Below are 26,322 nucleotides of genomic sequence, written 5' to 3'. Positions count from 1 at the left end.
ATGTCCATATTTTCTTTCTCAGTCATTTAATCCCTTTATGTGGCCATGAAACAGAGTAAAGCTAACTGACCTACCTAGAAATTGAAACTATAACCTTCATCCGTTTTGGCCTATGGTCCAATCATATGAGCTAACCAGGCAAATAACACATTGGAATAAGAAACAGTTTGCCTCCAAAATTACAGACTTGCCATATGAGATATGAGTGCATCTTTTTTTATATCAAAATGTTTCTGATAATATGTTAAAAAAATCAATATATATGATAGTATTTTATTACTAAAATTATGTGAAGATCTACAGACTTATGCATATAATTCACAAATGAAAGTGTTAAAATTTTAGGTAGATTTTCTCTATATTTCTCACATCATCTATAACGTCTTATATTTTAATAAAAAAAACAACAAAAAAATTAAAATGGTACAGTTTTTCAATAAAGCCCCTGAATGGTTTGCAAATATTCCAAAGGCTATATATTTTCAAATCTGGGCATAGTGGAGAATTATTAAATAATTTGAAAAAGGGTGTCTCTTATTGCTGCCAGCTAACAGCAGGCATAATCAGAAGGCCAGAAAGCAGCCCAAACATTTCTGTACTCTAATGAAAATAAAATAATTATGTTGCGAGAAAATTATTTAGGAAATATTTTGTCATAAAGAACTAATTTGAATATGAAAATATTTTATTTCTTACCAAAATTTTTATGGAATTGTGTAAAGCACACGTTTCAACCTTTTAAGATAGTCATCGATAAAGATAAAAAGTGGCATGGTGGGGGCGCCTGGGTGGCTCAGTCGTTAAGCGTCTGCCTTTTGGCTCAGGGCGTGATCCCGGCGTTCTGGGATCAAGCCCTGCATCAGGCTCCTCGATTGGGAGCCTGCTTCTTCCTCTCCCACTCCCCCTGCTTGTGTTCCCTCTCTCACTGGCTGTCTCTCTGTCAAATAAATAAATAAAACCTTTCAAAAAAAAAAGTGGCATGGTGATTAAAACAGAAGACAGCTAATATAATTATTCATAAAATAATTCTATTGGAATTGTGACATTTAATTAATTAAGTATAGGCAATCTCAATTATACTAAAAGTGAAGAAAGCTTTAAGGAATTCAAACTAAATCCTAGTTCTGGGAAAAAGTTCTCATATACTAAAGAGAGAAATCTGCCTATATTCACATAGGTTTCTTTCTCAACTTTCTTCACCCAAATATTCCAGATTTTGCTTATTGTCTTGTGTGCCTTAGGTACGAAGCTTCTGTTTCTTTGGGCTTCTGTTTCTTTTGGGTACTATAAAATAATGCAATCTACAGGGCATAAGAATATGCCTGGCCAATGAAAGTGCTCAATAAACAATTTTTTTAAATAAAAAGAATGTGATGTTTAGATTAATTAAAGGAAGTAGGAACTAAAGATCAAATAAGAAATTTTGTTGAAATTCAAATGAAGATACCTCTTGGCTCTTTGAATTATGGTCCCCTTTTTCTCTATTGGTGCCGTCTCCAAAGAGGACAAACCAAGCTTAAGTCAGCCTCTCCGAGCATGGCTCAAAACCTCAGCTTCATGTTGGGGCCCCAGTTGAGTCACTGAGAACCAAACTCAGGCATTCTCCAGGTATCTACGGCTGCATTTATTTGTCCTGGGGCAGTGTTGTCCAAGGAGGAACACTGAATAGACAATATGGCACAACTCTTAGTTATTTCTGATTTCATCTTAGGCACATCCTTAAATTACCTGAATGTGCTAGTTTTATAATAATGACCTTTTGGTATTCATGTCATTTGAATTCTAACCTACATTTGGAAAAACAACAAATGGAAAACAGGAATCCCTTCATGGAATAACACACTTGTTTTCCTGAGGCCATGAGGGAATAGGAGTTGAAATGATGCTCCCTCTTTTTGCAAGACTTCTCTTTGCATCTTAACAGCATAGTGTACGTTCTGATAAGATGTGGGCCAGGGAGTGAGTCTCTGCACTCACATTCACAGCAGCCCCCCGTGCACCATGCTGCCTGCCTCAGTAAGGCCGAGGCACACTCATCTGAGGTCTAATTGCTCAGCATCAGCACGGTTGCCACTCTGCCCAACCAGACACCCCTATGGAAGGCTTTGGTCCCAGGAAGTAGTTACCCTTGGTTGGGTTGTCATATTGGACACATTTTGTTAAGACTATTTTAAGTAAGATTAAAAACTATCATTATATACTGCTTCTTTAGGAGCTGTGGAAAATCAGTTTCATTTTTCTTGTAGATTAAATTATTGAGATGGTGAAAAATAACCTAATTTCATTATTTTTAAAAATTATGATTTGACAAAAATAGGGTTACCCTGCATATTACTGATCTACAATTTGCTTTTACCATTTAATATGTTTTGAACATATATTTTTTAAAGATTTTATTTGACAGAGAGAGTGAGCGAGAGTGAGCGAGCGAGAGGGCACAAGCAAGGGGAGCGGGAGAGGGAGAAGCAGACTGAGCAGAGAGTCCGACGTGGTGCTTGATCTTAGGACCCTGGGATCATGACCTGAGCCAAAGGCAGACGCTTAACTGACTGAGCCACCTAGGTGCCCCTTTTGAACATATGTTTATGTCAGTATGTATTACATTCTCTCAATATCTTCGTAGTACCTTGTTGTTTGCATATACTAGTTAATTTAACATATCAATTATTGATGGAAGTTCACCCTTAACCAAAAGTAGTAGTAGTTTAGCTAGCATTTTTTTGCAGTTGTGTGTTGAAGTTCATCAAATTTCTAAAACTGGAATTTCTGGATACAAAAGTATGCACATTTCAAACTTTGACAGTTTTTACATTATTGTTCCTCTAGAAATGTACTCATTTACACTCTTGCATATACACATGCACACACAGTGAACATATACACAACATATATCTTGACAACACATACCAACACTCATCTGCCTACTACAAAAACTTTTATCTGTGAGGTGGGATTGCTAGGGACTAAAGTTTTATAATCAGAAAAAAGCTTCCTTATAATTTACCAATCTCTTCATTCCCTCAACGTTAATTCATTCTACAAGCATTTGTTGTTGTTTTTGTTTTTCATTCTACAAGCATCTATAACCCGTCTACTCAATGCAAAGCACAGAACGAGGGCCTTTGGGGAAGGCATCTGGTAACAGAGGATTCAGTCTTGTTTGACCAGGGTAGTCATTACAAAGTCATGCCTAGTACACAGTCGTAGTGCAATATGAAAACAAGTACATTACACGTGCCTTAGACGACCGAGGTGAAAATTCTATGGACTCTCAACTCTGGGCGCTGTTCTCTGACAGAAGACTAAAAATGTTTACATTTCATTTTGTCATTTTTTGTATTATATGGAATATGGCATTGATCGTCAATTAAATCTTCAGCGGGGAAGGAAATCCAAAAAGAAACCTGAAGAAATTGAATTGCATAAAGCTAAACGGCTGTACCTAGAAATATATATTAAATACATATTTATAAATACATAAAGTCAAATGCCTTTGTGCCTTCTCTTCTGTGTATATGTGGATGGTTAGCCTGTATTTCTTAAAAGCTGTACCTTTCTTGAATCTAGATTCAAATCATATGGCAAGTGGGTTGGAAACACCAGGCATGCATGTCAGGGGCCAGGGCACCAGGCTACCCTGGCACGCTGTCAGGCCAACTGCTGGACTGCTGCTTGGCATAACTGCAAATCTCCCCTGCTGGCAGCTCGTGTTCCAGGCTCCTGGCTGGGACGTGCCTCTTGCCCTGCGTCATTTTGGGCAGGTAGGCAGGCAGGCAGGAAGGCACAACTGGGGATAGTTGAGCAATGTGGAGCTGCTGTGACCACAGCTGGTGCCAACAGCCTGGCACACAACCCACCCTTCCCCCCTTCCTCTTCACTGAGCACTGCACACAAAGGTTGCAGGTACCTAAAATATGCGATACACAGCTTCTAGGACAGTTTGCTTATTTAGTTACTAGGTGGTTTTTTTTTTCCCTCCAATTTAAAATTTAATTATTCCTGTGCTTACATGGAGAACAAGATATTTCCATCACCCGCTTTCCCTGAGGACAATTGTACACATTCTCATAGACACACTTTTAAGACACATCAAAGTGCCTCTAAATGTGGGAAAAGAGGAACAGGTTCAGAATAAAGAGAAAATATTTACTATAAATAGCAGTTAACTCTCTGATTATTTGCAAGAGGAATTTATTAGCAAGGCAAAGGGATCCTGAAGGTTGTGTTTATGAACAACACACACACACACACACACACACACTCTCTCTCTCTCTCTCTCTCTCTCTATTCTTACTGGGAATCTTTATTCAAAGCAAACAAGCCATTTTAAAATTCAGATGATAAACAGAGAAATCCTAATGTGCACCAAATAAACAGATTCTGCTCTTTTGCTTCTTCAAAAGCCGAGTCTCACCCTAGTTTTCCTTCTCCTTTTAACCTCATCTAGATTCCCAGCTGAGGGTGCCAGTGACCTAATTCTGCTCAGTTCTAATGCAACTCGGGAGCAAATTGAGAATATCTCGGTATTGGCCTTGGCGGGACTGCAGAACCCCGAAGTCGTTATCCTCCTCCAGAGGTAATCCTGTAATCATAACACCGCTCACCGGCCCTTCTATCGGCTTGTAGGAGAAACGCCTTTACCCCCTGTCCAGCGGGGACCTGAAAAGTTTAATCCAGTTTACCTGTTCAAGGTCAGAGTGGGTACAACGCTATCTATTTTGGCCTAAGAAAAAAGGAAAACTGTTTGCTCCAAGTATTAGATTTCTGTTTTTGTCCCTGTCCCACTCCCCCCAGCCTCTTGGTCTCTCTAGATGTATTAAAGGCTCACATCGGGCTTGTAGTTTTCCCTCCATCATCTCAAAGTTTTAACTCTTGTTCTCAAAACAGGTGTCCACTCTCTTCAATTTTTATAGTGAAGGGTTAGGAAGGTAAAACTTTCCAGTTCCTAATCTAAGAAGCATTGAAGCTTTAAACTAGGAATTTATCAACAATTCCCAAACTGACTATATTCAGTGATCAAGATAAAATGCATACATAAAATCCTGGCCAATTTGCATATGCTCCATTCGTACACACACACACACACACACACACAAAGCTAACTATTTTTAACCTATGACTGTGACATGCATTTGTTTTTAATATATCTTAGTTTTATACAACCATATATTCAAGGTCTTTATCATTCAAGGTACATGAAGGTTCTGCCTTTAATCGTCAGCATGGTGGAAGGAGATAGGAGTCACAGAGTAGAGAAGAGGTAAAAATACGCATGCATGCAGCAGCACGGCCGAATCATCAGAACTCACCATCTTATCAACAAATAGAAGTCATTCTTCTTTATTTCTTGAGCAAAGCAGTTTCATATAAGATAAATAGCTTTCAGTCAGAATGGCCTAACATGCAGTATGCATCTTTCTGACATGTATATTCTAGTACGACTTTAGACCGTAAGATTAAAATAAGAAAAATCTCAGGGCTGTGTGTTGACAACAAACACTGGTTGCATCGGCATTTTTTTCTATTTTTCATCCCCCAGAATTTGGCTCAGTGTGTGTATGTTGAATGTTACTGGCTATTATTAAATGATCAACCTCTAGTGACCTTCAAATATCATTTTCTAAGGTCTTATAAGGGAAATAATTTGGGGGATCTGTACTTTTTTATATCATGCTTTGAATATACTGTGTTTTGTTTCCAGGGCATAGCAGAATGTGTTTCTAATAGATGTGAGAGACTGGGTTTAGATTTGTGACCTTGAGAACGTTACTTAGCTACTCTGGTTTTTAGTTTCCCCGTCTTGCAAAGAAAGCATTTGGGTCAGATGGTTTTTCAGATTACACCTAGCTCTCATATGATGTTATCTATACATCATTGTTCTTTCATTAACATAGAAAGTAGAGGGGGGATGAGGGAGGTGGGATGAAGAAATTAAGTGGGCACCATACACGGCCCAAGCCTACAGCACTGGGCTGATCTTCCCGCTGTGGGTCCAGACTGAGAGCACTGTTTATGGCTGAAGACCTTTCTCACCCAGGCTCTCTCACCCTTCCTGTTCACCAGCCCTGTTGCAATGCAGCCATCGTTGTCTTGTACCTTTCAGGCAGTAATGTTGTTGCAAATTTTCTGTTCTCACTTACGTATTAACTTCCACTTTCTGAGATGGAAAACTGAACTGACGCTCCTGAGAAAATTGGCATAGTAGAAAGCTTCAATTTTCAGATATTCATTGTTCTTTCTATATTTACCAGTTTGCATGTGTGGAAGAAAGAACTTGGATTTTTATAGCAGGCCGCTTTTGATTAAAACTTCAGCTCTGCTACTTATCTCGCTGTTTTTGGCCTCTTTGAAATTCATCTCTGAAATGTTTTCTCATCTGTGAAATGGACAAAATACCTATATGGATGGTATTACAGAAGAAAAGCAATGTATTTATAAGTGCTCAAAAAATACCCTTTTCCCTCCCTCCACTTCAGGGTCATTATTCTGGAGGGTATTAACAATGATACTGAACATTATCAATTCCAAGAAATCTACAAAATCTATTTCTTAGCCTAACATTAGTTAGTGAGGAGCCATGTTTTGAAATGACAAGATGTGAAAGAAACTGCCTCCTTTACCCCAGAGATACCGCTACATCAGCTTACTCGGGTCAGCTTTGTTTTGGCTCGTACTATTGAGTGAATTGGCTACTCTCTTAAGGTTGACCTTTGTCTGCCTCTGTGACCTCATCCCTCTCTCCCAGCCCCCACAACTTCAATATAAACACCTGGGCCTAAAATGAAAGAAATTCTGCAGGTGTCAAATTAGTCTTACACGTGAAAGCTCTTTGAAAAGGATGAAGATCTATGCAAACTCAAGATAGCAAGTGAGAATAAAGTGAGATGCAGTTTCCAAAAAAGTACATTTGTTCCTACGAGATAAAAGGCCAGCGTATAAACACGTGCTGTGCGACTATACCCATTTTGGAGCATACGAGACAGGATGTAGGAAAACCTACTAAGAGAGAGTCAGGAGGCCTGGGTCCTAAATACAACTTTCCTCCTTGCTCTCCATCTGGGCTGTGATTTGTAGAAAGTCGAGTAGCATCGCCAGCACTGGTCCTGGCTCTCCACAATCTACTGTGTGTGAGCTTGGACAAGCTACCTCTCTCTCAGTTCCTCATTATAAACATGGGACAGTACTGTCTAACTCACAAAACTGTGGAGCACATTAGAGAAGATAATACATGTAAAGATCTTGGCTCAAAGTTTTACTCAGAGAACGTGTTCAAAAAAAAGTAGCTAATGATTATGAGTATTATTATTTTTGAAAGAGAAAGTTGGATTAGATGATCTGAGTTCTTTTTCATCTTTAAAAGTCGCTACATCCCTCTTTCTCCCTTACAAAATACTCCTTGTGGAGTTTGGTACATCCGGAGCTCAGGGTTTCAGAAGCCTGGCCAGATTTAGTAAGAGGAGTGTTCAGATTGGGCAACTGTGAAAACAAAAGCTATCCTATCTTTACAAACCCAGCTGGTGAGGGAATGTGCCTGCATTACTGCATCTTCGGCTTATACTTACAAACACAGAGAACCAGCTCAGATAATAAAAGTGAGTGCTGAATATTTTTGCAAGCTATTCTAACGTTTTGAAAGAATCCTATAAACACACACAAGATGTGACTATATGGTAATGAAATGAATTTTCCTGTGTGGCGCGAAGGCTCATTAGCTTAGAGTCATGCTCCGCGCTGTCCTACAGAAGTTGTATGTGACATTTCTCACTAATGGCTCATGCTGTCACTTAATATATGTCTCTAACTCCCTCAGTCTTTGGGAATGCAGACATCCACTTGTGTGTAAATTAATAGCTCTGCAGAATCTAAATGAGATGCCCAGAAAAGTCCCTTCATTTTCTGAGTCCAATAAGGGAAAAAAAGTTCTCTTCCCAATTATAGACTTGACCAGAGTTGTTGTTTCCAAATATATAAGCAAATATGTATTTTATGGGAAAGAATGCTTTATAGGATTCTCTGTTAATAAGACTGGGGCTTTGTTTTTAATAACTTTACTATTTACACTGAGCTGTGATTTTCAGCTGGGGAGAAAAGTAGGTGTGCACACTTACTTTCTTCATCAAGGAGATTTTCAGCAGCTGATAGTAATCTCATCCTGTCTTCTGGGTTTTTAATGTTTAGTTCAATGAGATGACTCTCTTTTATATCCTTTAAATCTTCCAGGGTCTCATAACCGTTGAGCAAAAGTGTTGAGGTATATTCCTATGGGGGGGAGAAATATGTATAATATAAACTAGTCAGATTCAAATATTTTATTTTTAGTTCTCTTCAAGTTTAAAGAAAGTGTAGAAGTGCATATAGAAACCAAAGTCACCGACAGAACTTTTGCTTAATTTTATTTTACTTTGTACTAGTTCTCCTCACACGAACTCTAGGGCATTCAAAAGAGTATGTTGGAGAATTCTCACCTTCTGGAAGGACAAATGTAAAGAAGAAATAATTACCTTAAGCCGTGCCGTGCTAAATCATGGATCAATTATATAGCTGGATCATTCATCCCATTTGGCACTTTTTCACTTCTCAAATAGCTCAATTGACAAAGCTACCGTGTCTTTACGTCTATCAATAAAATGCCTCTACAAGAGTAATTATAGTAATACTTCTGAAGCTACATCTCTTCTTGTTTGCTGGCTTGCAAAAATAATTTACCCTCACTAACTTCTTGGGATAGTTTAAAAAATGAATTTGAGAGAGGCACGAAAAATAGTCTTAGCATTTGGTGAAAGTCATTATATAAACCTAAGGAATTCCAGACTTTCTATTTAATTAAAAGATTTTATTAAGCATAAAAGCACCATGGCTGGGAAAAGTATTGTTTTCTTTTCTCAGCATGTATAGTTTGTCCATCATTTGCATCAATATATATTAATTTAAAATTCATAGGCTTCTGATTTCTGGGTCTGTATGTTATTTATGTAACCTCTGTTCTCTCTAACAGAATAAAAATGCAAAGTGAAGTTGAATGCTTTACAACTTCCTCAAAACTTCCTTCCATTTTACTTGATCATAATTTCAATATCCTTAGTTTGGTTACCAAAACTGAATAAGAAGCAGCATAAAAGTTTTAAGTAATCAGGAATAATTACCAGCCCCTTTTTACCAAAAAAAAAAAAAAAAAAAAAAAGAGAGAGAGAGAGAGAGGGAGAGAGAGAAAGAAAAAGTACCACTTCTTTTAAAAATAATGTCTCTTAGAAGGAGCACTGAATTAGAACGGAGAAACCAAAATCCCCATTCTGACATAACCATCTGATTGTGGGTTCTTGAATAAGTTATTCCACTTCCTTAGACCTTGGTTTTCTCATAGGTCACCGAGCAAACAAAAAGAAGAAGCAGGTTTTAAACTTTGTACTTCATCCAAGCAGAACCCCATCTGAGGGGCACCGAAAGTAATATAGGAAGGCCTGGGTAGTGTGTCTACAGACAGGAGCATAACTAGATAATTCAGGAGAAACAATTAAGGAAAGTTTAATTGGCTATTGCCTTGATGAATTTCGAAAACTATCAAAGTACTGCTGCATTAATATTAGAAATGGATTGCAAAACAGTAAATTGAGTGAGGCTAGGTAAATTGTATGTACACACCATTTAACAAGGTAGATAATTCATAAAAATTTTGCTAATATAACAAGAAAATAATTGGATTATAAATATAGACACACAGTTTCCTTAACATAATCATCATGGGGGCTTAATGATCACTATTTCCTAACAAACTGCTTTTGAAACAATTATATTTAGTTATCTTCTCTTGACTTGCTTTTGATCTCTGCCCTACAGAAAATGCAATTTTCTTTCCATATTTCCTTTCAGTTCTCTGGATTTTTACCTTTACTCTTCATACTCTCTTTATCATTCTCATTTACATGTTTTCTCTGGACCTTTTAGTCTCCGAGGTATTTTTCATTTTTCACTGCACTTTCTCAACATTAATCTCTACTGTCACTGCTAAGTATCATTAGAGTTTAGTCCAAGGGAGGTTATATCAAGACCTGTCCTTGTGTAATAGAAGTAATAAAGGAGAAATAAGAAGTCTTCTTGGAAAACAGATTTTCCTTGGCTGTAAGTCCCGTATTTTTTTTACCGCTGGACCAACACTGATCCATTCTCCTCAATTGTTCCATCCAGACGCCACCAGGATCAAAGAGGCCACAGGTTTGCTAACCTGAAGGTGAATCCTCTCCAAGAACTCCTGCAGAGTTTTGGGTTTTTCCTTTCCACTCTTTCGGTGTGCCTTTATTTTCTTGGGGGCTGCTTCCTCTTCAGAGATGACATCCACATAAATAAATTTGAAGTTTCCCACCTTATTGTTCAGCATTCCTGTCCACATCCCCATTGGCGTTTTGCAGATAATGTCTATGATGTCTCCTTTCTAAAGACGAAGAAATATACCAATCAGTTTTCAGAGAACTTTGGTGCTATGACAATTAGTAGAAAGAATGGAATCATAGAAAATTAGAATAATGAGGGAATATGATAATGGGGGTTACTGATAACAGAATAAATCTAAGAGAAAATTTCTTTTAAAAGTTCAAGGGAACTATTTGCTAGTAATAATGAAGAACACTTCAACAAGCTTGTAGAAAAGCTCCTACATGCATTTGATGACATCTTTATGTTTTTGGTATATCAATTTATGAACTCATAATTGTAAGGCACAGTGGAATTTACAAAATCCTTCTGCAGAGAGTGAGTCATTTTATGCCCATGACACACTTCGTAGGTACATATACAAGGTATCTTTATAACTCTAAATATTATAGAAAAGAAATGCAAACATTAACTTCCCAGAACTCATGGCAGTCAGTTGTCTGACCTCAAAAATGATGCTCTCTTCATTCATCTTGTCAAAGCAATAGATAACAGAGCAAAACTCAAGCCACCATTCCTGGAGGGGCTCCCAAATGTGGAAGGGGAAGAAAAAGAAATCTCTCTCTGTCCATGCTTCTAGTTCATCTGAAAAACCTATCTACAGTAAAAACTAAACCATCTAAAGTATTGCATTCATCTAAAATAATGAAACTGTTAAGAACTTCCTGTATCTAAATATGGAACAAAATCATGTGTGTGCACTGAGGACACATGATGCTACTGAATTATTTTAGAAAAGATAATACTTAGATTGAGCTTCATGACAAAGTTTGGATTGAAGTATGAATGGAGCACATTAGGATGGACAAAGCAGTCTGTCTTTTTCTTTATTCACATCTAAGACTCTAATTGGCTACAGGCTGCCAGTTACTGGCAAGAGTAGAAAACCCCCAGGGGTTCTTCTTTGTAAAGAAAATTGATTTCTAGGCAAATACAGTACCTACATTTAAAAGTCATATTTCCTCCTTTGAGACATAAGTTTCTACCCCAGAGAGGACATTATAGATTCTGATATTGTTGCCATTTTAGGGGTCTACCCTCCAACAAACAAAACATCAAGTCTGCTACTAAAAATGTTTTTTCCTCAGGCTTTATGAATGTGTACTTTTCCACCTAACACATACATTGTATTTTTAATAGTAGGATTCAATGTGATTAAAAGATTTGATCTTTTTGATTTGTGATCATCTGCCTGTCTGACCCTATGAGCTGTTCCCCTGGTTCTTCCTGCCTTTAACTATGGGGAATCAAATCCTGGGCTAGATGGTATCAGCTAAGCAGACCCAGAAAATCCCCAGAAACTCTCGGGGAAGTTTCTAAGCATGGGAGCTCTCTGCTGCATCCAGCCTATTATCCTCTAAACTTATAAAAAAGTATACATTCCAGTGGTGACTATGGGATTCTTATTGTGTCCTACAAGAGCTCTACAAATATCACCTTAGGCTGCGCAAGTGGTGGGGGCACTGGCATGGTATCATAGGGAAGGCGAAAAGCTCTCCTGAGTCAAAATGTGTTCGATTTATTCCCTTCTACACCCTCCCCCAACAATGGTTACTAGGCTACAAATATTCTTTCCCCAAGACTTGAACTTAGACTTCAAATCATTTCACAGAAACGACTGAGGAGCTAACCATGGAAAATAATGTTTTCCTCAGTCTCCTGCTGAGCTCACTCTGGTTTGTTACAATGGAAGGGATAAGGAGAAGAACAGAGTGCCTCAAATGCTAAATAATAACATCAATACTTCATAACTTATAATTACTGGTTACCATTGGCTTGGTGTTGATAGTATAGGAAAGTCGTAATTTCTGTCCTTTTAGCTATATCAGTTTGTGTTACTAAAAGGAATAATTTAACATGTGTAAAATATTTAGCACCAAGCCTTCTATTTGTACAATTGCAACAGCATCTCCCCTCTAGTGTGAGTAGGACTATGAAAATGATGGATTTCACACCCATGATTATGTTGTATTATATGGCACAAGGGATTATGGAGATGTAATTAATGTCCCAAATTAGTTAATTTTGTAATCAAGAGGGAGATTATCTGGTTGTTTCTGACTTTCTCAGGTAGGAGCTCTTAAAAATAAAGAGATTTGAAATGTGAGTGAGCTTTTCTTCTGCAGGCTTTGAAGGAACAAACTGCCATGTTGTAGAGAGGACCATGGCTCGTAACCTCATGGGTCTGAGAGTGGCTCCTAGACAATATCCATCAAGAAAGCAGGAGCCTAAGTCCTACAACCACAAGCAACTGAATTCTGCCAATAGCCGTGAGCTTGGAAGAGGACCCTGAGCCCCAGGTAAGATTACAGCCCCAGCTGTCACCTTGATTTCAACCCAGTGAGACCTTAAGCAGGGAATGAAGCTGGGCCATGACCAAATGTTTGACCTATAGAACTGTGAGGTAATGCATTTGTGTTATTTAAAGTCCCTGAGTTTGTGGAAATTTGTTACACAGAAAAAGAAAATGAATACAGGGAATAAGAGTAAAGAAGAGGGAATTCAGGAGGGAACATCATTGGGAGAAAGATAATCTGGTTATTCACAGCAACCAACTTAAGCACTGAAGTTGCCCAGCCAAGTCTGGTTCCCAAGGGAGTTGCTGTGAGGGGCTCTTGCCTGATATCGCCATCTTTTCTCTCCCTCCTTTTACTCCAGCAAGTATCAGGAAAGCTGGGCACCTCCAGTAACCTGTGAGGCTTTTGGTTTTCAGAAAAATGTAGACAATTTCTTCTCCCCTGATAGGCCTGGATTCTGCATTATCCACATAACAGCAACTTGTGCTATATATAGCCTCAACAGACCGATTCCCCTATCCCACCTCGAGTGTTTTATTCAAATCCTTGCCCCAGTAACCCAGTCCTCAGTTCTACAGGTGGGAAGAGCACACTCACTCCCCCCACCCCCTGAGTTCCCACTGCTTGCACTTCCTGACACAGCTTATACAACCAGTGCTAGACAGACCATACAGAATGCAGATATGATGTGCACACACCTTGATTTTGAGGGAGTCGGTGTCATAGGGGCTTGGTGTAAAATCAGTATGTACTCTGGCACGGCCACAGAACGGTCCAGAGTAGGGGCCATCGTCATCAAGTCGAAAGCTATCCCGGTTACTGGTACCATCTGAACAGCTTGTTATTCCACCTGATGGAAGCAGAGCTGAGGTTAACAGTTCTCATCGAAGGTTCATAACATTCTGAACCATTGTCTGGATAGAGCTAAGCAGGGATAATGCTGAAGCACTGGATGCCAACCCTTTGAGAGGGTTCTAAGCGCTGGAGTCTTACTTGTTCTGCCTCCCAGTCATTCTCCATCGGTGACCTCTGTCCTCTGAGCCATTTCTGAACTTTCTGACCATTCTTTCCTCAACCACTAACCCAAACACCCTGTGTGATCTGATCTAGAAGCACAGTATTTGAGCATTGAACACTTGCTGAAGAGGCAGACAATATAGACTTAACTCCCCGTCTAGGCCAGACAATTAATTTTGTACCTGTAAACAAAAACCAAAACCTGCAGCAGCAGTTTGATCTTTGTGTGCCACTGATCACAAGTGATCAAAGCCTAAGACTACAGGGCTCCCTCTACACGTATCACAATGTAGCTAGAATGCTCTCCCACACATCCTATCATGCACCGAAAGCCATTCTGAAGGAACATCGCTATGCATTAAAGGTAGCACTTTGGCTTGTGTGAATGTGAAGGAAAGAGAAAGTGTGTTCCAGTGTTTGTACTCCCAAGTGGTTCTAAACTTTCTAAACTGGGCCTTTTAAATTGCTTCAAATCCTTGTTCTCTGGTCCTTTTCCTTTCTGAGTTTGAACCTCAAGGGGAAAAAAGAAAGAGATTCCATTTTTGTTGTCTGCAAGATGGGGACAAGAATGGCTCCCAATGGAAGTTAACTCTCAGTTTCTCCACCACTCTCACCACTCTCCACTACTCTCACTTTCTCCTTCAGTGTGGCCTTTCAGTGCTCTGTTCAATGACGAAACAGCCCTGGTTTCTCTACTGTTTATTCAAATGATTACAGAAATAAGGTAAAGAACCTTAGAGATGTTCCATATTGAATATGTACCAGTGTAAGAAAGGGCGAATTGCATTTAATCACAGAAATTAAGTTGCATATGACAACAGCTAAGTGGGCCACCATCTCCTTACACCTTCCCTTCTATGGCTACCCCTGGCCCTGGCTTTTTATGGTGCATTCCAGTTAGTGAAATTCTACCCACATTTAGCATTACAATTTAGAATTTTAAAACTTCCAGCAGAAGTGAATACTAATGAAATCTGAATTTCACACATGCAAAAATATATCCTTCAAATGTTTCTACATTAGTCGCCCCCCCCCCCAATAACTCTTCTTCAGCCAATAGGAAAAATAGGAATAAAATTCGGGATATCTGAAACATCTGGTCTTTGTGATCTATCTTCAGATAACAGAAGCAGTTGATTAGAAAGGAAATGGAAAACAAACCTTGCAAAAAAAGAAAACATTTAAAACCCTGAAAAGATCAGAGGGGTGTATAACGGTGTACACATAAAAGGTAAAAGGTACCCTGCAGTACCAGTAGTTTCATCCAAACATTGTAGCAGGAAATGTGACTGAAACCTGACTTCCTTCTTAGAAACAATGATTTTAGAAAATCCTTGTTGAACACAGACTGCTTCCTTTCTGTCACCCAATTGGTGATATTCTTTCTATTTAATACTTATATAGTATTTCATTCTTTATTCAATAATGCTGGATGGACACCTAAAAAGTAAATGTCAGAATTGATGCCTATGTCCTGCTCTTTTCAGAGAACTTCAGGCAAAAAGGAACAGGAAGGAAGGAAAAAAGTGAGAGAGGACAGGATAGGGAAAAAAGAGAAGAAAGAAAGGAAGGAAAGGGGGGAGGGAAGAAGGAAGGAAGAAGAGAAGAAGGAAGGAAGAATGGAGGAAAAAAAAGGAGGAATAAAGAAAAAAGGAAAGGATGAAGAAAGGGAAGGAGGGAAGAAGAGACAGAGAACAGGATATCATTTATCTGAATATGTCAAGTCATTTAAAAAATTTTGACTCAAGATCATGCTAGTTCTCCTAAGCAAACATTTTTATTTTAGGGATGCAGACTTAGTCACCCAGCATGATCATTTTGAGGCATATCCCTAAGAGCCCTGCCAACTACAGTGTTAAAAGTTTCAAAATAATACATAATTCTCTCGAATATATTGTGTATCATTTTAAACAACAGCAACTCTACCGATTCAGCAATCCTACATTTTCACTATTTCCTCTTATCAGGTAGCTGGAAACTTTTGCTAATTTGATAAGCCCTAGAGAATCAAATCTGTTGTTGCTGGTTTTCATTTGAATGTGTTTCTTTTTTTTTTTTATTGTTTTTTAAAATTTTAATTCCAGTATTATTAACATACAGTGTTATATCAGTTTCAGGTGTACAGTGTAGTGACTCCACACTTCCCCCCATTACACAGTGTTTATCATGATAAGTGTACTCTCTAATCCCCATCACCTGTGTCACCCATCCCCCCCACCTCCCCTCTGGTAACCATCAGTTTGTTCTGTATAGTTAAAATCTCCTGTTTTTAATTAACTCAGCCCTCCCAATTAGGATCTTGTCCCTTATTCCGTAGGCTTACTTGATGAACTCCGCCCACTGTAGAGACTATCCATGGAGTCACTGGCTTTGAGGGAGACCTTCTCTGTGTGAGATCCAATCATTGGGTCACTGTTCCGATATGGGAGGGCATTCTCTCCATCTTCCTCATCCTTCAGAAAAACATATCAGAGGTTAAGTGCAGAGAACTGATTTTCATGGAGATGTTCACTGTGTGCACTGATTTAACAAACAAGACATATTTTAGCAATAAAATACTTAGGAATACATCAGCATAAAATATGAGAGTCATTAATCTTTAGTTCAATTTCTAGCAAAACACGTTATACTTGGAAAAATTCTTTAGATGAAACATGCCACATTATGGAATTCAAATGAAATTATAATAGTTCATTTTGTAAATTAGGATGAATATCATATTGAGACTACTTAATCAGAAATGTTAGATTTATTAACATCTATGCTTTATCTTCTGTTAAAGCACTTTTATTCCTTCATGTTCTCCTTATCATCTATTTAACGCCATTACTAATCCTTGGAGATCAGATATTACAAGTTTAAATTCTGCATAGTTGTTTCATGTCAGTTATTTGCACCCTACCAGATCACTAGATATGAATAAAACATGCACATTTTGCAATTCTAAAGCAAAGCTTATCTAAGAAGCTTTACAAATCTCATACCGAGCTTGCACACCTAGTCAAGTGAAAAGCAAATCCTGCATAAAATTAGGAAAGACAGACAATTTCAAAACAAATTACATCTGCTTGAAAACATCCCAAATGTCTTCCATATTTAGATTGAACAAAACCTATAAATTTCTTAATATTCATCAAAATGTAATTCAGTATTCCTCATTTATGAGCATTTCTGAACATCGATAAAACTTCAGAATACATATATGATATATACTCAGTTTGATTCTCTACTTTTATCCATTCCTTTATTCATTTGCTCAGTCATTCAACACAAGTTTAGAGAACACCTTGTAAGTACCTGGCACTGTTTTGGGAACTAGGGATACCATAGCAAACAAGATAACAGGGTCCCTGCTCTAATAAGATACATTTTAGTGTGTTAGGGGGTGTGTGTGTGTGTGTGTGTGTGTGTGTGTGTTTAGTGTTTGGGGAGGTGTGTGTAAACAAAATGGAAAAGAAAATTTCAGAGAATAAGTGCTATGAAGGAAATAAAACTAAGTGATGTGAAAGGATTAACTACTAGGATTAGGATTAGGGGAAGGTTGGCTGATTTAGATAGAGTAGCCTCCAAAAACCTCTATAGGGTAATATGTGCTCTGAATTCTTGACCCGAATGTTAAGATTTAACTTACATGAAGAATTGGAAGCAGTTTTCTAAGCAAAAGGAACAGCAAGAACAAAATAACTAAACTCAGAATTAGCTTGGGTCACAAGCGGGAAGACCAGGCCAGTGTAGCTGGAACTGAGTAAAAACAAGGAGAGTGTTAGGAAATGAGCTCAGAGAAGTGGACTGTAGACAGATCAGGAAGAGCTTTATAGACCATGTGTGGTGGTCATGGAAATGTGTCACTCAGATCTTTTGCTTCGAGACCCTTCTTTACTGACAGCCCCAGCTGCCTGAATCCACCACTGTGTCTGCATGGAAGCCATGTTCTCTGCCAATGACTGAAACAGTGGGTGTACCATTTGAGTACATTCTGGTGGGATATAGGGCTCCTCTAATGGAAAACTTTCATTAGTTTTCAAGAATTATCTTCCAATCTGGCTAAAGCCTTCTTCCTGTCCTTTCACAGGTGTCAAACTTGCACTGTTGTCTGAAGACTTCCCCTATCCAGTTCTTCTTTCTCACTCCTTTATATTCATTTTCTCCAATAATCTTTGGTGTGTCCATTGCTCTCCTAGGACCTGCTTCTCAGAGGACTGGAATGAACATACTACAGTAAGGGAATGCACTGTGAAGGCATGTAAAATTTTAACCAAGAGGCGTGATGCGTTCTAAATTCCACTTTAGATCTTTCTGGCTTCTGTGCGGAGAATGGCTTTTATGGAGGAAAGAGTGGAAGAAAGACGACCAATTAGGTAGTTATTGTGGCAGTCTAGGCAAAAGAAGTTGTTCTTGGTTGGTTGGTTGATTGGTCTAAAGCAGGAATAGTTTACATAGAGAAATTATGGATTTTAGATAAGATTTTGGAGTTTGAGCCAAGAGGATATGCTGATGAACTGGTGTGAAAAGTGAGAGAAAAAAGGAATTTGGAATGGTTCTTAGGCTTTCTTCCTTCTTCCTTCCTTCCTACTTTCCTTCTTTTCTTTCCTTTTCTTCTCTGTTCCATTCTTTTCTTTTCTCTTCTCTTCTTTCCTTCCTTGCATCTAGAGTTACGGCAATGTTGTCTATTACTACTGTAAGACTGGACAAGAAACATGTTTTTTGGTAGAGCATAGAGAATTAATAACTCAGTTTTGGATATATTGGGTTCCAGATAGATATTGGGTGTAGATATATGTACAGATTCATATACGTGATGATACTGAATACACAATTGGTTAAGTCCAACAGATAAGATGTCATAGCTAGAGATTAATTGTGAAAAACAAAGTGATGAGAGTAGATGAGATCACTGAGGGGGAGAGTAGACTGAGGAGAGCATCTAGGAATGAGCCTTGGAAGGATTCAATATTTAGAGACAGGAAAGAAAGCAAAGCCAAGAAAGGAAACTCTGAGAAAGCCAGAAGAATGCTCAGTTAAAGAAACCAAGAAAAGAGAATGTTTCAAATGTATTGAAATCATCGCTTGTGTCAAATACGTAAAAAAGTAACGTAAGAAGTAAGAAAAGTGACCAGTAAATTCAGCAACACAGAGGTTAATACCGATTACAACTACTATTTTAATGAATTACTGGGGATAGAAGTCCTATTGAAGTGGGTTAAAAAGAGAATGGACTAGACTTACAGATCAATGTAACAGAATTGAGAGTCTGAAATAAACCCATGTATTTATGATCCATATAATTATGACCATGTATTTATTATCAATTGATTTTCAACAAGGGTGCCAAGAAAAGACAATAGCAAAATAATTGTCCTTTTAACAAATTAGTGTTATGACAGCTTGATACCCACATTCAAAAGACTGAAGATGGACTCCTACTACACTCCATAGTAAAATTAGATCACACACCAAAATTTAAGAGCTACAACTGTAAACTCTTGAAGAAAACACAGGAGTAAATCTTTGTGACCTTAGGTTAAACAATAGCTTTTTAGTTGCAATATTAAAAGTTCAAATGACAAAAAAAATAAAAAGATAAATGGGGCTCATCAAATTATAAATATCTGTGCTGCAAATGATACGATCAAAAAAGTGAAAATACAATCCACAGAATGGGAAAAATATATATTTCAAATCATATATCTGATAAGGTACTTGCATCCAAGATATATTTTTTAAAAGCTTAAAAGTCAACAATAAAAAAACCTCAAATAACCCAATTAAAAAGTAGGCAAAAGATTTGAGTAGACATCTTTTAAATTTTTTTCGAGATTTTATTTATTTATTTGACAGAGAGTGTGTGTGTGTGTGTGTGTGTGCACAAGCAGGGGGAGCAGCAGGCAGAGGGAGAGGGAGAAGCAGACTTTCTGCTGAGCAGGGAGCCCGATGCAGGCTCCATCCCAGGACCCTGAGATACGGGCAGACACTTACCCAACTGAGCCACCCAGGCGCCCCATGAGTTTCTTTAAAGAAGATACACAAATGGCTCATAAGAACAGGACAAGATTCTCAACATCATTAGTCATCAGGGAAGTGCAAATCAAAGCCACAGTGAAATTCCACTTCACACCCACTAGGAAGGCTAGCATCGAAAAGACAGTAACAAGTGTTGGCGAGCAAATGGAGAAATTGGAACCCTCACACGTTGCTAGTGGGAATGTAAAATGATGCAACTGCTTTGGGAAGCAGGTTGCCAATTTCTCAAAATATCAGATAGCTACCATATACCCAAGAGAAACAAAAGAATATTTCCACACCAAAACTCATAGATATTTATAGCAACATTATTTACAATAGCCAGAAAGTGAAAACAACTCAAATTCTATTAACTGGATGAAAGGAAAAATAAAATGTAGTTTATGTATAAAATGGAATATTATTTGGCATTAAAAAGAAATGAAGTGCTGATGCTTGTTACAACGTATGACATACCGTTCTCCATATACTACGGGTGACCTTTCTGAGCCTCCCTTTCCTCTATTAACATAGGAGTCATAACATTTTTTTTCCATCTAACTTCTGAGCACAATTATTGAGAGAGAAAATAAATGCTGAAATCCTCCCTAAAGGACCAAGTAATTCTATCTCTAGAAGAAGAATCTGTTGACTATTTTAAGAAAAAAATTAATAGAAAAATACAAATGATTAGCAGAGTACACTTACCTTTTCCTCAGAAAGGGCTTTGATGTACTTTTTACCCACTTTTTTCTTCATCGTCCACGAAATAGCTCTCATTTTTTTCCCTAAACCTCCTCCATTACTTGTTCTATTTTGTTCTCCAGTTTCATTTATGGGTTCCCCTTCATACACCTAGTTACAATTGTTTACAAAAGACAGAATAATCAAGCAATAAAAATCATTGATCTGAAAACATTATTAAAGAGAAGATTCCAAATTTGTAGGCTTTCTATATATTGTGTACAGCAGCCTCCAAAACTTCAATCTGGGTATAATACATATTTTTAAAGTTGCCCAAGGCTGGTTACATGTGTTACAAACTCAGAAAATAAAACTTGTGATGTCAAAGGACCCGAGCTTCACATCTAAAATTTTTAAAGAGAATTTTAGTTTATTCTTTAAATAGCTGTACAGTAGAGCCGCTTTAGTTTTTCCCATTTTTAAAAAAGATTTTATTTATTAATTAGAGAGAGAGAGAGGGAGAGAGAGAGAGAGCATGAGCAGGGGGGAGAGGCAGAGGGAGAAGCCAACTCCCAGCTGAGGCAGGAGCCTGACATGGGGCTCAATCCCAGGACTTGGAGATCACGACCTGAGCCAAAGACAGACGCGTTATCTAAGCCACCCAGGCGCCCCGGTTTTTCTCATTTTTGAGATGGGCAAAATAGAATTAAATGACAGGCATAATGAGTGATTAAGTCTACATAGATGGGAGTTATTTTATTGGGGGCTTTAGAAAGGCTATAGCATGTATTCATGCTGGACAGGCATTAAAATATCCTCTGGATTCTTATAGAAATTGAAATGGTCATTTCAAAAAAAGTTTTGGAGTTAAGTAAATCCACTGAGAAAGTGCAGTTTTTTCTTCTTGCTGGTGAGTATCCCATGCAGATTTTCCACATTCTCAAGCAATAGTAAATGTGAACTTGATCGAGCCGTTAGTATGGAAATCTTTGTGTAATTCACATAGAATATATTCTTCTAAGTATTTAACATTACCTGATACTACCTTTTTTTTTTTTAAAGATTTTATTTATTTATTTGACAGAGAGAGAGAGACAGCCAGTGAGAGAGGGAACACAAGCAGGGGGAGTGGGAGAGGAAGAAGCAGGCTCATAGCGGAGGAGCCTGATGTGGGGCTCGATCCCAGAACGCCGGGATCACGCCCTGAGCCGAAGGCAGACGCTTAATGACTGCGCCACCCAGGCGCCCCCTGATACTACGTTTTTTGATTATTACCTGCATCTCCCACTATGAGGTATGCTCCATGAGGGTAAAGATTTTATATTGTTTATTTATTCTGAATGTCTAGAACACTTCCAGGAACATAACTAACACTTGATATTTTTTGAATAAGCAAAACTTCTCATGTAGAACTTTGGGGTGATTTTTTTTTTCTTGAAGGACCTACTTGGGTTATATATCCTTAATAGCTTAGATTTCAAGAAAGGACCCTTAAAGGTCATCTAGTCTAGCATTGCGCACCATTCTTGATGGGTGGGCAGACAGATACTTCCTGAATATAAAAAAAAAAAAAAAAAAACAGGGGAAACGTCTCTTTAGTGAACTTGAATATTTTATTTTTATTTTTGTTAAATTTATTATTTATTTTAGAGACAGCATGTGCGGTGGGGGGGGGCGGCGGAGGAAAAGGGAGAGAGAGAGTCTCAAGCAGACTCCCCACAGGCCCAGCACTGGGCTCAGTCTCACAATCCTAAGATCACGACCTGAGCCGAAGTCAAGAGTGAGATGCTTAACTGACTAAGCCACCCAGGCTCTCCTTGAATATCTTAATATGAAGGTTTAACCACATGGTTAACAAAATTATTAATCAATACTATGCTTTGCTTCATATTTTACCCCAAATTGCCTATGATAAACATGAATGGACAGCCTATTTAAGTTCTATTGAACTTTATTCATTTCTACATTCTACATCTTTATAAAAGGCAAAGATTCTTTGCTTAATTCAAAAGCCCTAAATAAAATATAACTTGGAAAGCCTTAAAATTTTTAAAGTTAGCCTTTTTCTTCTTTCTACTTAAGCTCTATATTCACTGTAAAATTACAAACAAAAAAAACAAAAACAAAACCAAGAGAGTATATTATTTTATTACTATCTGTGTCAAATTACGATTGCCTAAGCTTCAAAAAGTATCACAAATATATTTTTTAAGATTTTTATTTATTTGACAGAGAGAGAATGCGCGCGCGCTTGCGCACGTGTGAGCACACAAGCAGGGGGAGGGGCAGGCAGAGGGAGAGGTAGAAGCAAGCTCCCCGCTGAGCAAGGAGCCAGATGTGGCGCTGGATCCCAGAACCCTGGGATCACAACCTGAGCTGAAGGCAGACCCTTAACCGACTGAGCCACCCAGGTGCCCCAGCATCACAAATATTTTACACTTGAGGTTTTTCTATCATTTTTTCAAAGAAACTACTTCAGCATATTTTAAACTTTCACATTTTTCTATGCTGTTCTCTTTCAGAGCCTAAATCACTTTATTAGATATTTATTTACAGTTGTTATTGCTTTTCTAAGATCTGTCTCTCCCTCTATACTTTAGGCTTCATGAAATAGAGAGTTTCATCAATTATTGCAACAGTAATTTCTGAGTGCCTAATGGAAACCCTGTCACAAAGTAAGTGCTCAAGAAATACTTTTTGAATGACTGAATGCTGCATTGCTGAAAAACGTGCGAACTACTTTTTCAGGTTCACTAAATTCTTTCACAAATTACTAAGCCACAATTACTAATCAATGAACCTGAATGAGCCTGAGTTACTGTCACAGGTTAGCCCTAGAATTATATACTAAATCACAGATTCTACTGTGTAGAACCTACAATCTATGTGTGATTAAGGAAAGTTAAGGGTTTATATAAGATGTTAATTGGAAATGAAATTATATAGGGTTTCTCACTATTTATATACAAATATTGTCTTATTTAAAACTAAATAAATGTGGATAGACTATACAGCTATTTACAGGTTTATCCATATGCATGTGTATATAATAGATAAAAGGGGATATAAATAATATACGTACGTATAAAAGGGGATATATTATACACACACGCATATATGTGTACTAATGGATATGTTTATAAAGTAATACTAAATGTCATTCTAATTTCATTTCTTTTGTTTAGAATATCCATTACTGAAATACCAATATTTAAAAATATTATAGACATATACACATAGGAATCTGAAAAGTATGTTGAGAAATTAAATGTAACAGGAAAAATTCTTTATAAAAAAACAAAAAAATAAACATACAATAATGAGAATGAATAATTAAGAAATACATTAGATCCAAAACCTATTGATCTAAAATGTATCACATGTGGAGTTCCTTAATCAGGTTCAGTGATAATATGTTTTTAGTTTTCTCAATATATATCCCACCTCTACTATTTGATCAGTTGTTAAACCTTGCATTAATCACATCACAGTTGGTCTATGATTTGTGAGACAATGTAACAGAAATGCAAACTTGAAGTCAGACAAGATGTTGAGTTCTGCCTTTGTCATTTATTAACCCTACTTTAGAACTAATTTTACTCAACAAAATATATTTTTCATTGGTAACATAATAATACTCATAGTTCCTAGATTATAGGTAGGTAAAGTGTTTAGTGTCGTGCTTGTATCACGATAAATGTTCAATTAAATGTAGGTATTATTATTACCATTATTTTTATATAGACTTAATTTTATGGGAAGCTTTCCTTAAGCTACATTTAAAGTGTTCATGGTTGGCAAATGTGAATGTAATAGTCACCTATGAGACATTTCAATGCATATGGTAGAAGTGTGAGTGCAATTGAGCAACCATATGTTCTCCTTGACAAATTTACAACTAAGCCATTTAATCATTAAATTAAATTAAAGAAATTACCATTTACATAAAATTTAACATATATTGTTTTATGGTGGAAATGCTCAGAAATTTGGGCTTATTTGTGTTACTTTAAATTGTCACTCTTTTCTTAAGTTCATGTTCTGCTTTTCCTGATGTTAGGCTTCTTACAGAACTTTTTTTTTTTTTTTTAATTTTATTTATTTATTCGACAGAGATAGAGACAGCCAGCGAGAGAGGGAACACAAACAGGGGGAGTGGGAGAGGAAGAAGCAGGCTCACAGCAGAGGAGCCTGATGTGGGGCTCGATCCCATAACGCCAGGATCACGCCCTGAGCCAAAGGCAGACACTTAACCGCTGTGCCACCCAGGCGCCCCCTTACAGAACTTTTGACTATAAATACCCAGCATGATAATTAGGTACTAAGTAGTTCTTTGCTCGTTTATTACAAAAATATAGGCAAGACTGTGATTTTTAAATATACTTATTTTTCTTACTGTGCTTTGCAAAAGTAATATTGGTTTCATAATTTTTCCTAACGTGTTTGCATAACATTCATAAAATTGTAATAAAATACTAACCTCCGTTGAATCATCTGGCTTTGAAATGGAATTATTCCGAAAACGATCAAAATTCCCAAAACTGCTGCTGCGCTATAAAATAGGAAAGAGAAAGGAAAGGACACTTAGGATTTGTGACTTTCACTGATAAAATTGCTAAATATATTAGATTATGGTTCAATAAGCATCAGTATATTGCAAATACAGGATTAAAAAAGCTCTTCTCTCTGGAATATCTAACGGCACTGAAGGTATAACTATTATTAACATTATAATATTTACAGTTGACAAAATGCCTTCATAAGTTTTATGTTATAGTGTTAAGAACCCTGAAGAAAATCTATTAAATTATTTTCAATTTATAGTGTTACTTCTGCTCTTGGGGATGGCAGCTGAAAGATCTATGAATTCTAAGCTAAGCCTTCTGGAAGTGAGCTAGCCACAAACTAATTTCCATGATGGAATGACATGGATTACTAACCAACCAACTAATAAACAACTAACAACAACAAAACAAACAGAAACATCTGAGTAGATCCACCGGTATGTGTCATAAAGATCATATTGGTCAAAAAACCAAAAACGAATACAAATGCATTTATCTAATTTGAGACGCTCTACTTGGTGTCAGAAAAAGAAGGCATACGCATAGAGAAATTAATAAATCAAAAGGAGCATTTAGGCATGCTCAGTCTAAGGTTGGAAGTAAAACTGAATTTGTCCACATTTAGCATGGAATTACAATGAGACCTCTGGGTCAATTTCATTCACTGGTTTTGAGAAAAAGCTCAATATATTAATAGAAGACTTGTTCCCTTGGATACTTTTTGCCTACAAAGCTAAATTTTTATTCTTATGTAACTCATTCTAGGCAGGTAATTATAAATAATTCCTGATATGTTCCAAAGTAAATGATTCTCCTAAATACATATTCAACAGTCTTTAGAGTCATTGAGTCAAAAAATGGATATTTCGTCGCTATCTATTTAATTTTATACATTGTTTGGAATGGTGGATATCTGATGTTATGTCCTTTATATACCAATAAATCCTAAGAATATGTTCTATCTCAAGAATTTAATTTCATTCCAGGTTTCTAATATATTCAGAATAAGCTGGTGATACTGAAAAATAACCTGGTAATTTGAAAATTACCAGGAGCCAGTAATTTATAAAACCATGTATTGTCCTTTCAGAAGTCACAGCCCAGTTTAGTGCAAGTCAGCTTGGAAGGCTCTTTGTTCCTACAAGCACTCTTACAGTCATGTTTCCCCACCAGCTATCTTTAAAACTCCTTGTTTCCCTTTTAAATAAGCTGAAATAAAAAGATCCTGACGTGTGACAAGGGGTTAGCTTGATAGACAGTGTGATACGTAATATCGCCCCAAGGATGATGGCTGTGTTAGACACAATTAACGCCTTTTGCTGACTCGCCACCCC

General features: G+C 37.4%; 1 protein-coding gene and 2 long non-coding RNA genes across 3 annotated transcripts in view; 2 read left to right on the top strand and 1 right to left on the bottom strand.

Annotated features, from left to right (window-relative positions):
* LOC121100397 overlaps nucleotides 1-13,273 on the top strand; it is a 47,160-nt gene extending 33,887 nt beyond the window's left edge. The window contains exons 2-3 of the long non-coding RNA XR_005832148.1: nucleotides 4,448-4,576; nucleotides 12,552-13,273. This is a non-coding gene — a long non-coding RNA (uncharacterized LOC121100397). The remainder of the gene's footprint in view (nucleotides 1-4,447; nucleotides 4,577-12,551) is intronic.
* The window catches only part of SAMSN1 (SAM domain, SH3 domain and nuclear localization signals 1), a gene marked incomplete in the record, with an annotated part of 260,035 nt that overhangs the window by 4,059 nt on the left and 229,654 nt on the right, over nucleotides 1-26,322 (bottom strand). The window contains 6 exon segments of the mRNA XM_040621094.1: nucleotides 8,109-8,259; nucleotides 10,220-10,426; nucleotides 13,421-13,572; nucleotides 16,063-16,192; nucleotides 20,448-20,594; nucleotides 24,904-24,975. Coding sequence (XP_040477028.1) covers nucleotides 8,109-8,259; nucleotides 10,220-10,426; nucleotides 13,421-13,572; nucleotides 16,063-16,192; nucleotides 20,448-20,594; nucleotides 24,904-24,975 — 859 coding nt within the window.
* Nucleotides 21,022-26,322, top strand: part of LOC103673041 — a 13,837-nt gene continuing 8,536 nt past the window's right edge. The window contains exons 1-2 of the long non-coding RNA XR_571289.2: nucleotides 21,022-21,717; nucleotides 23,024-23,098. This is a non-coding gene — a long non-coding RNA (uncharacterized LOC103673041). The remainder of the gene's footprint in view (nucleotides 21,718-23,023; nucleotides 23,099-26,322) is intronic.

Source organism: Ursus maritimus, unplaced genomic scaffold (assembly GCF_017311325.1).
Source record: "Ursus maritimus isolate PB19 unplaced genomic scaffold, ASM1731132v1 scaffold_4, whole genome shotgun sequence".
Lineage (NCBI taxonomy): Eukaryota > Metazoa > Chordata > Mammalia > Carnivora > Ursidae > Ursus > Ursus maritimus.
The sequence above is the reverse complement of the archived record's forward strand: the minus strand, read 5'-3'. Positions and strand labels throughout refer to the sequence as shown.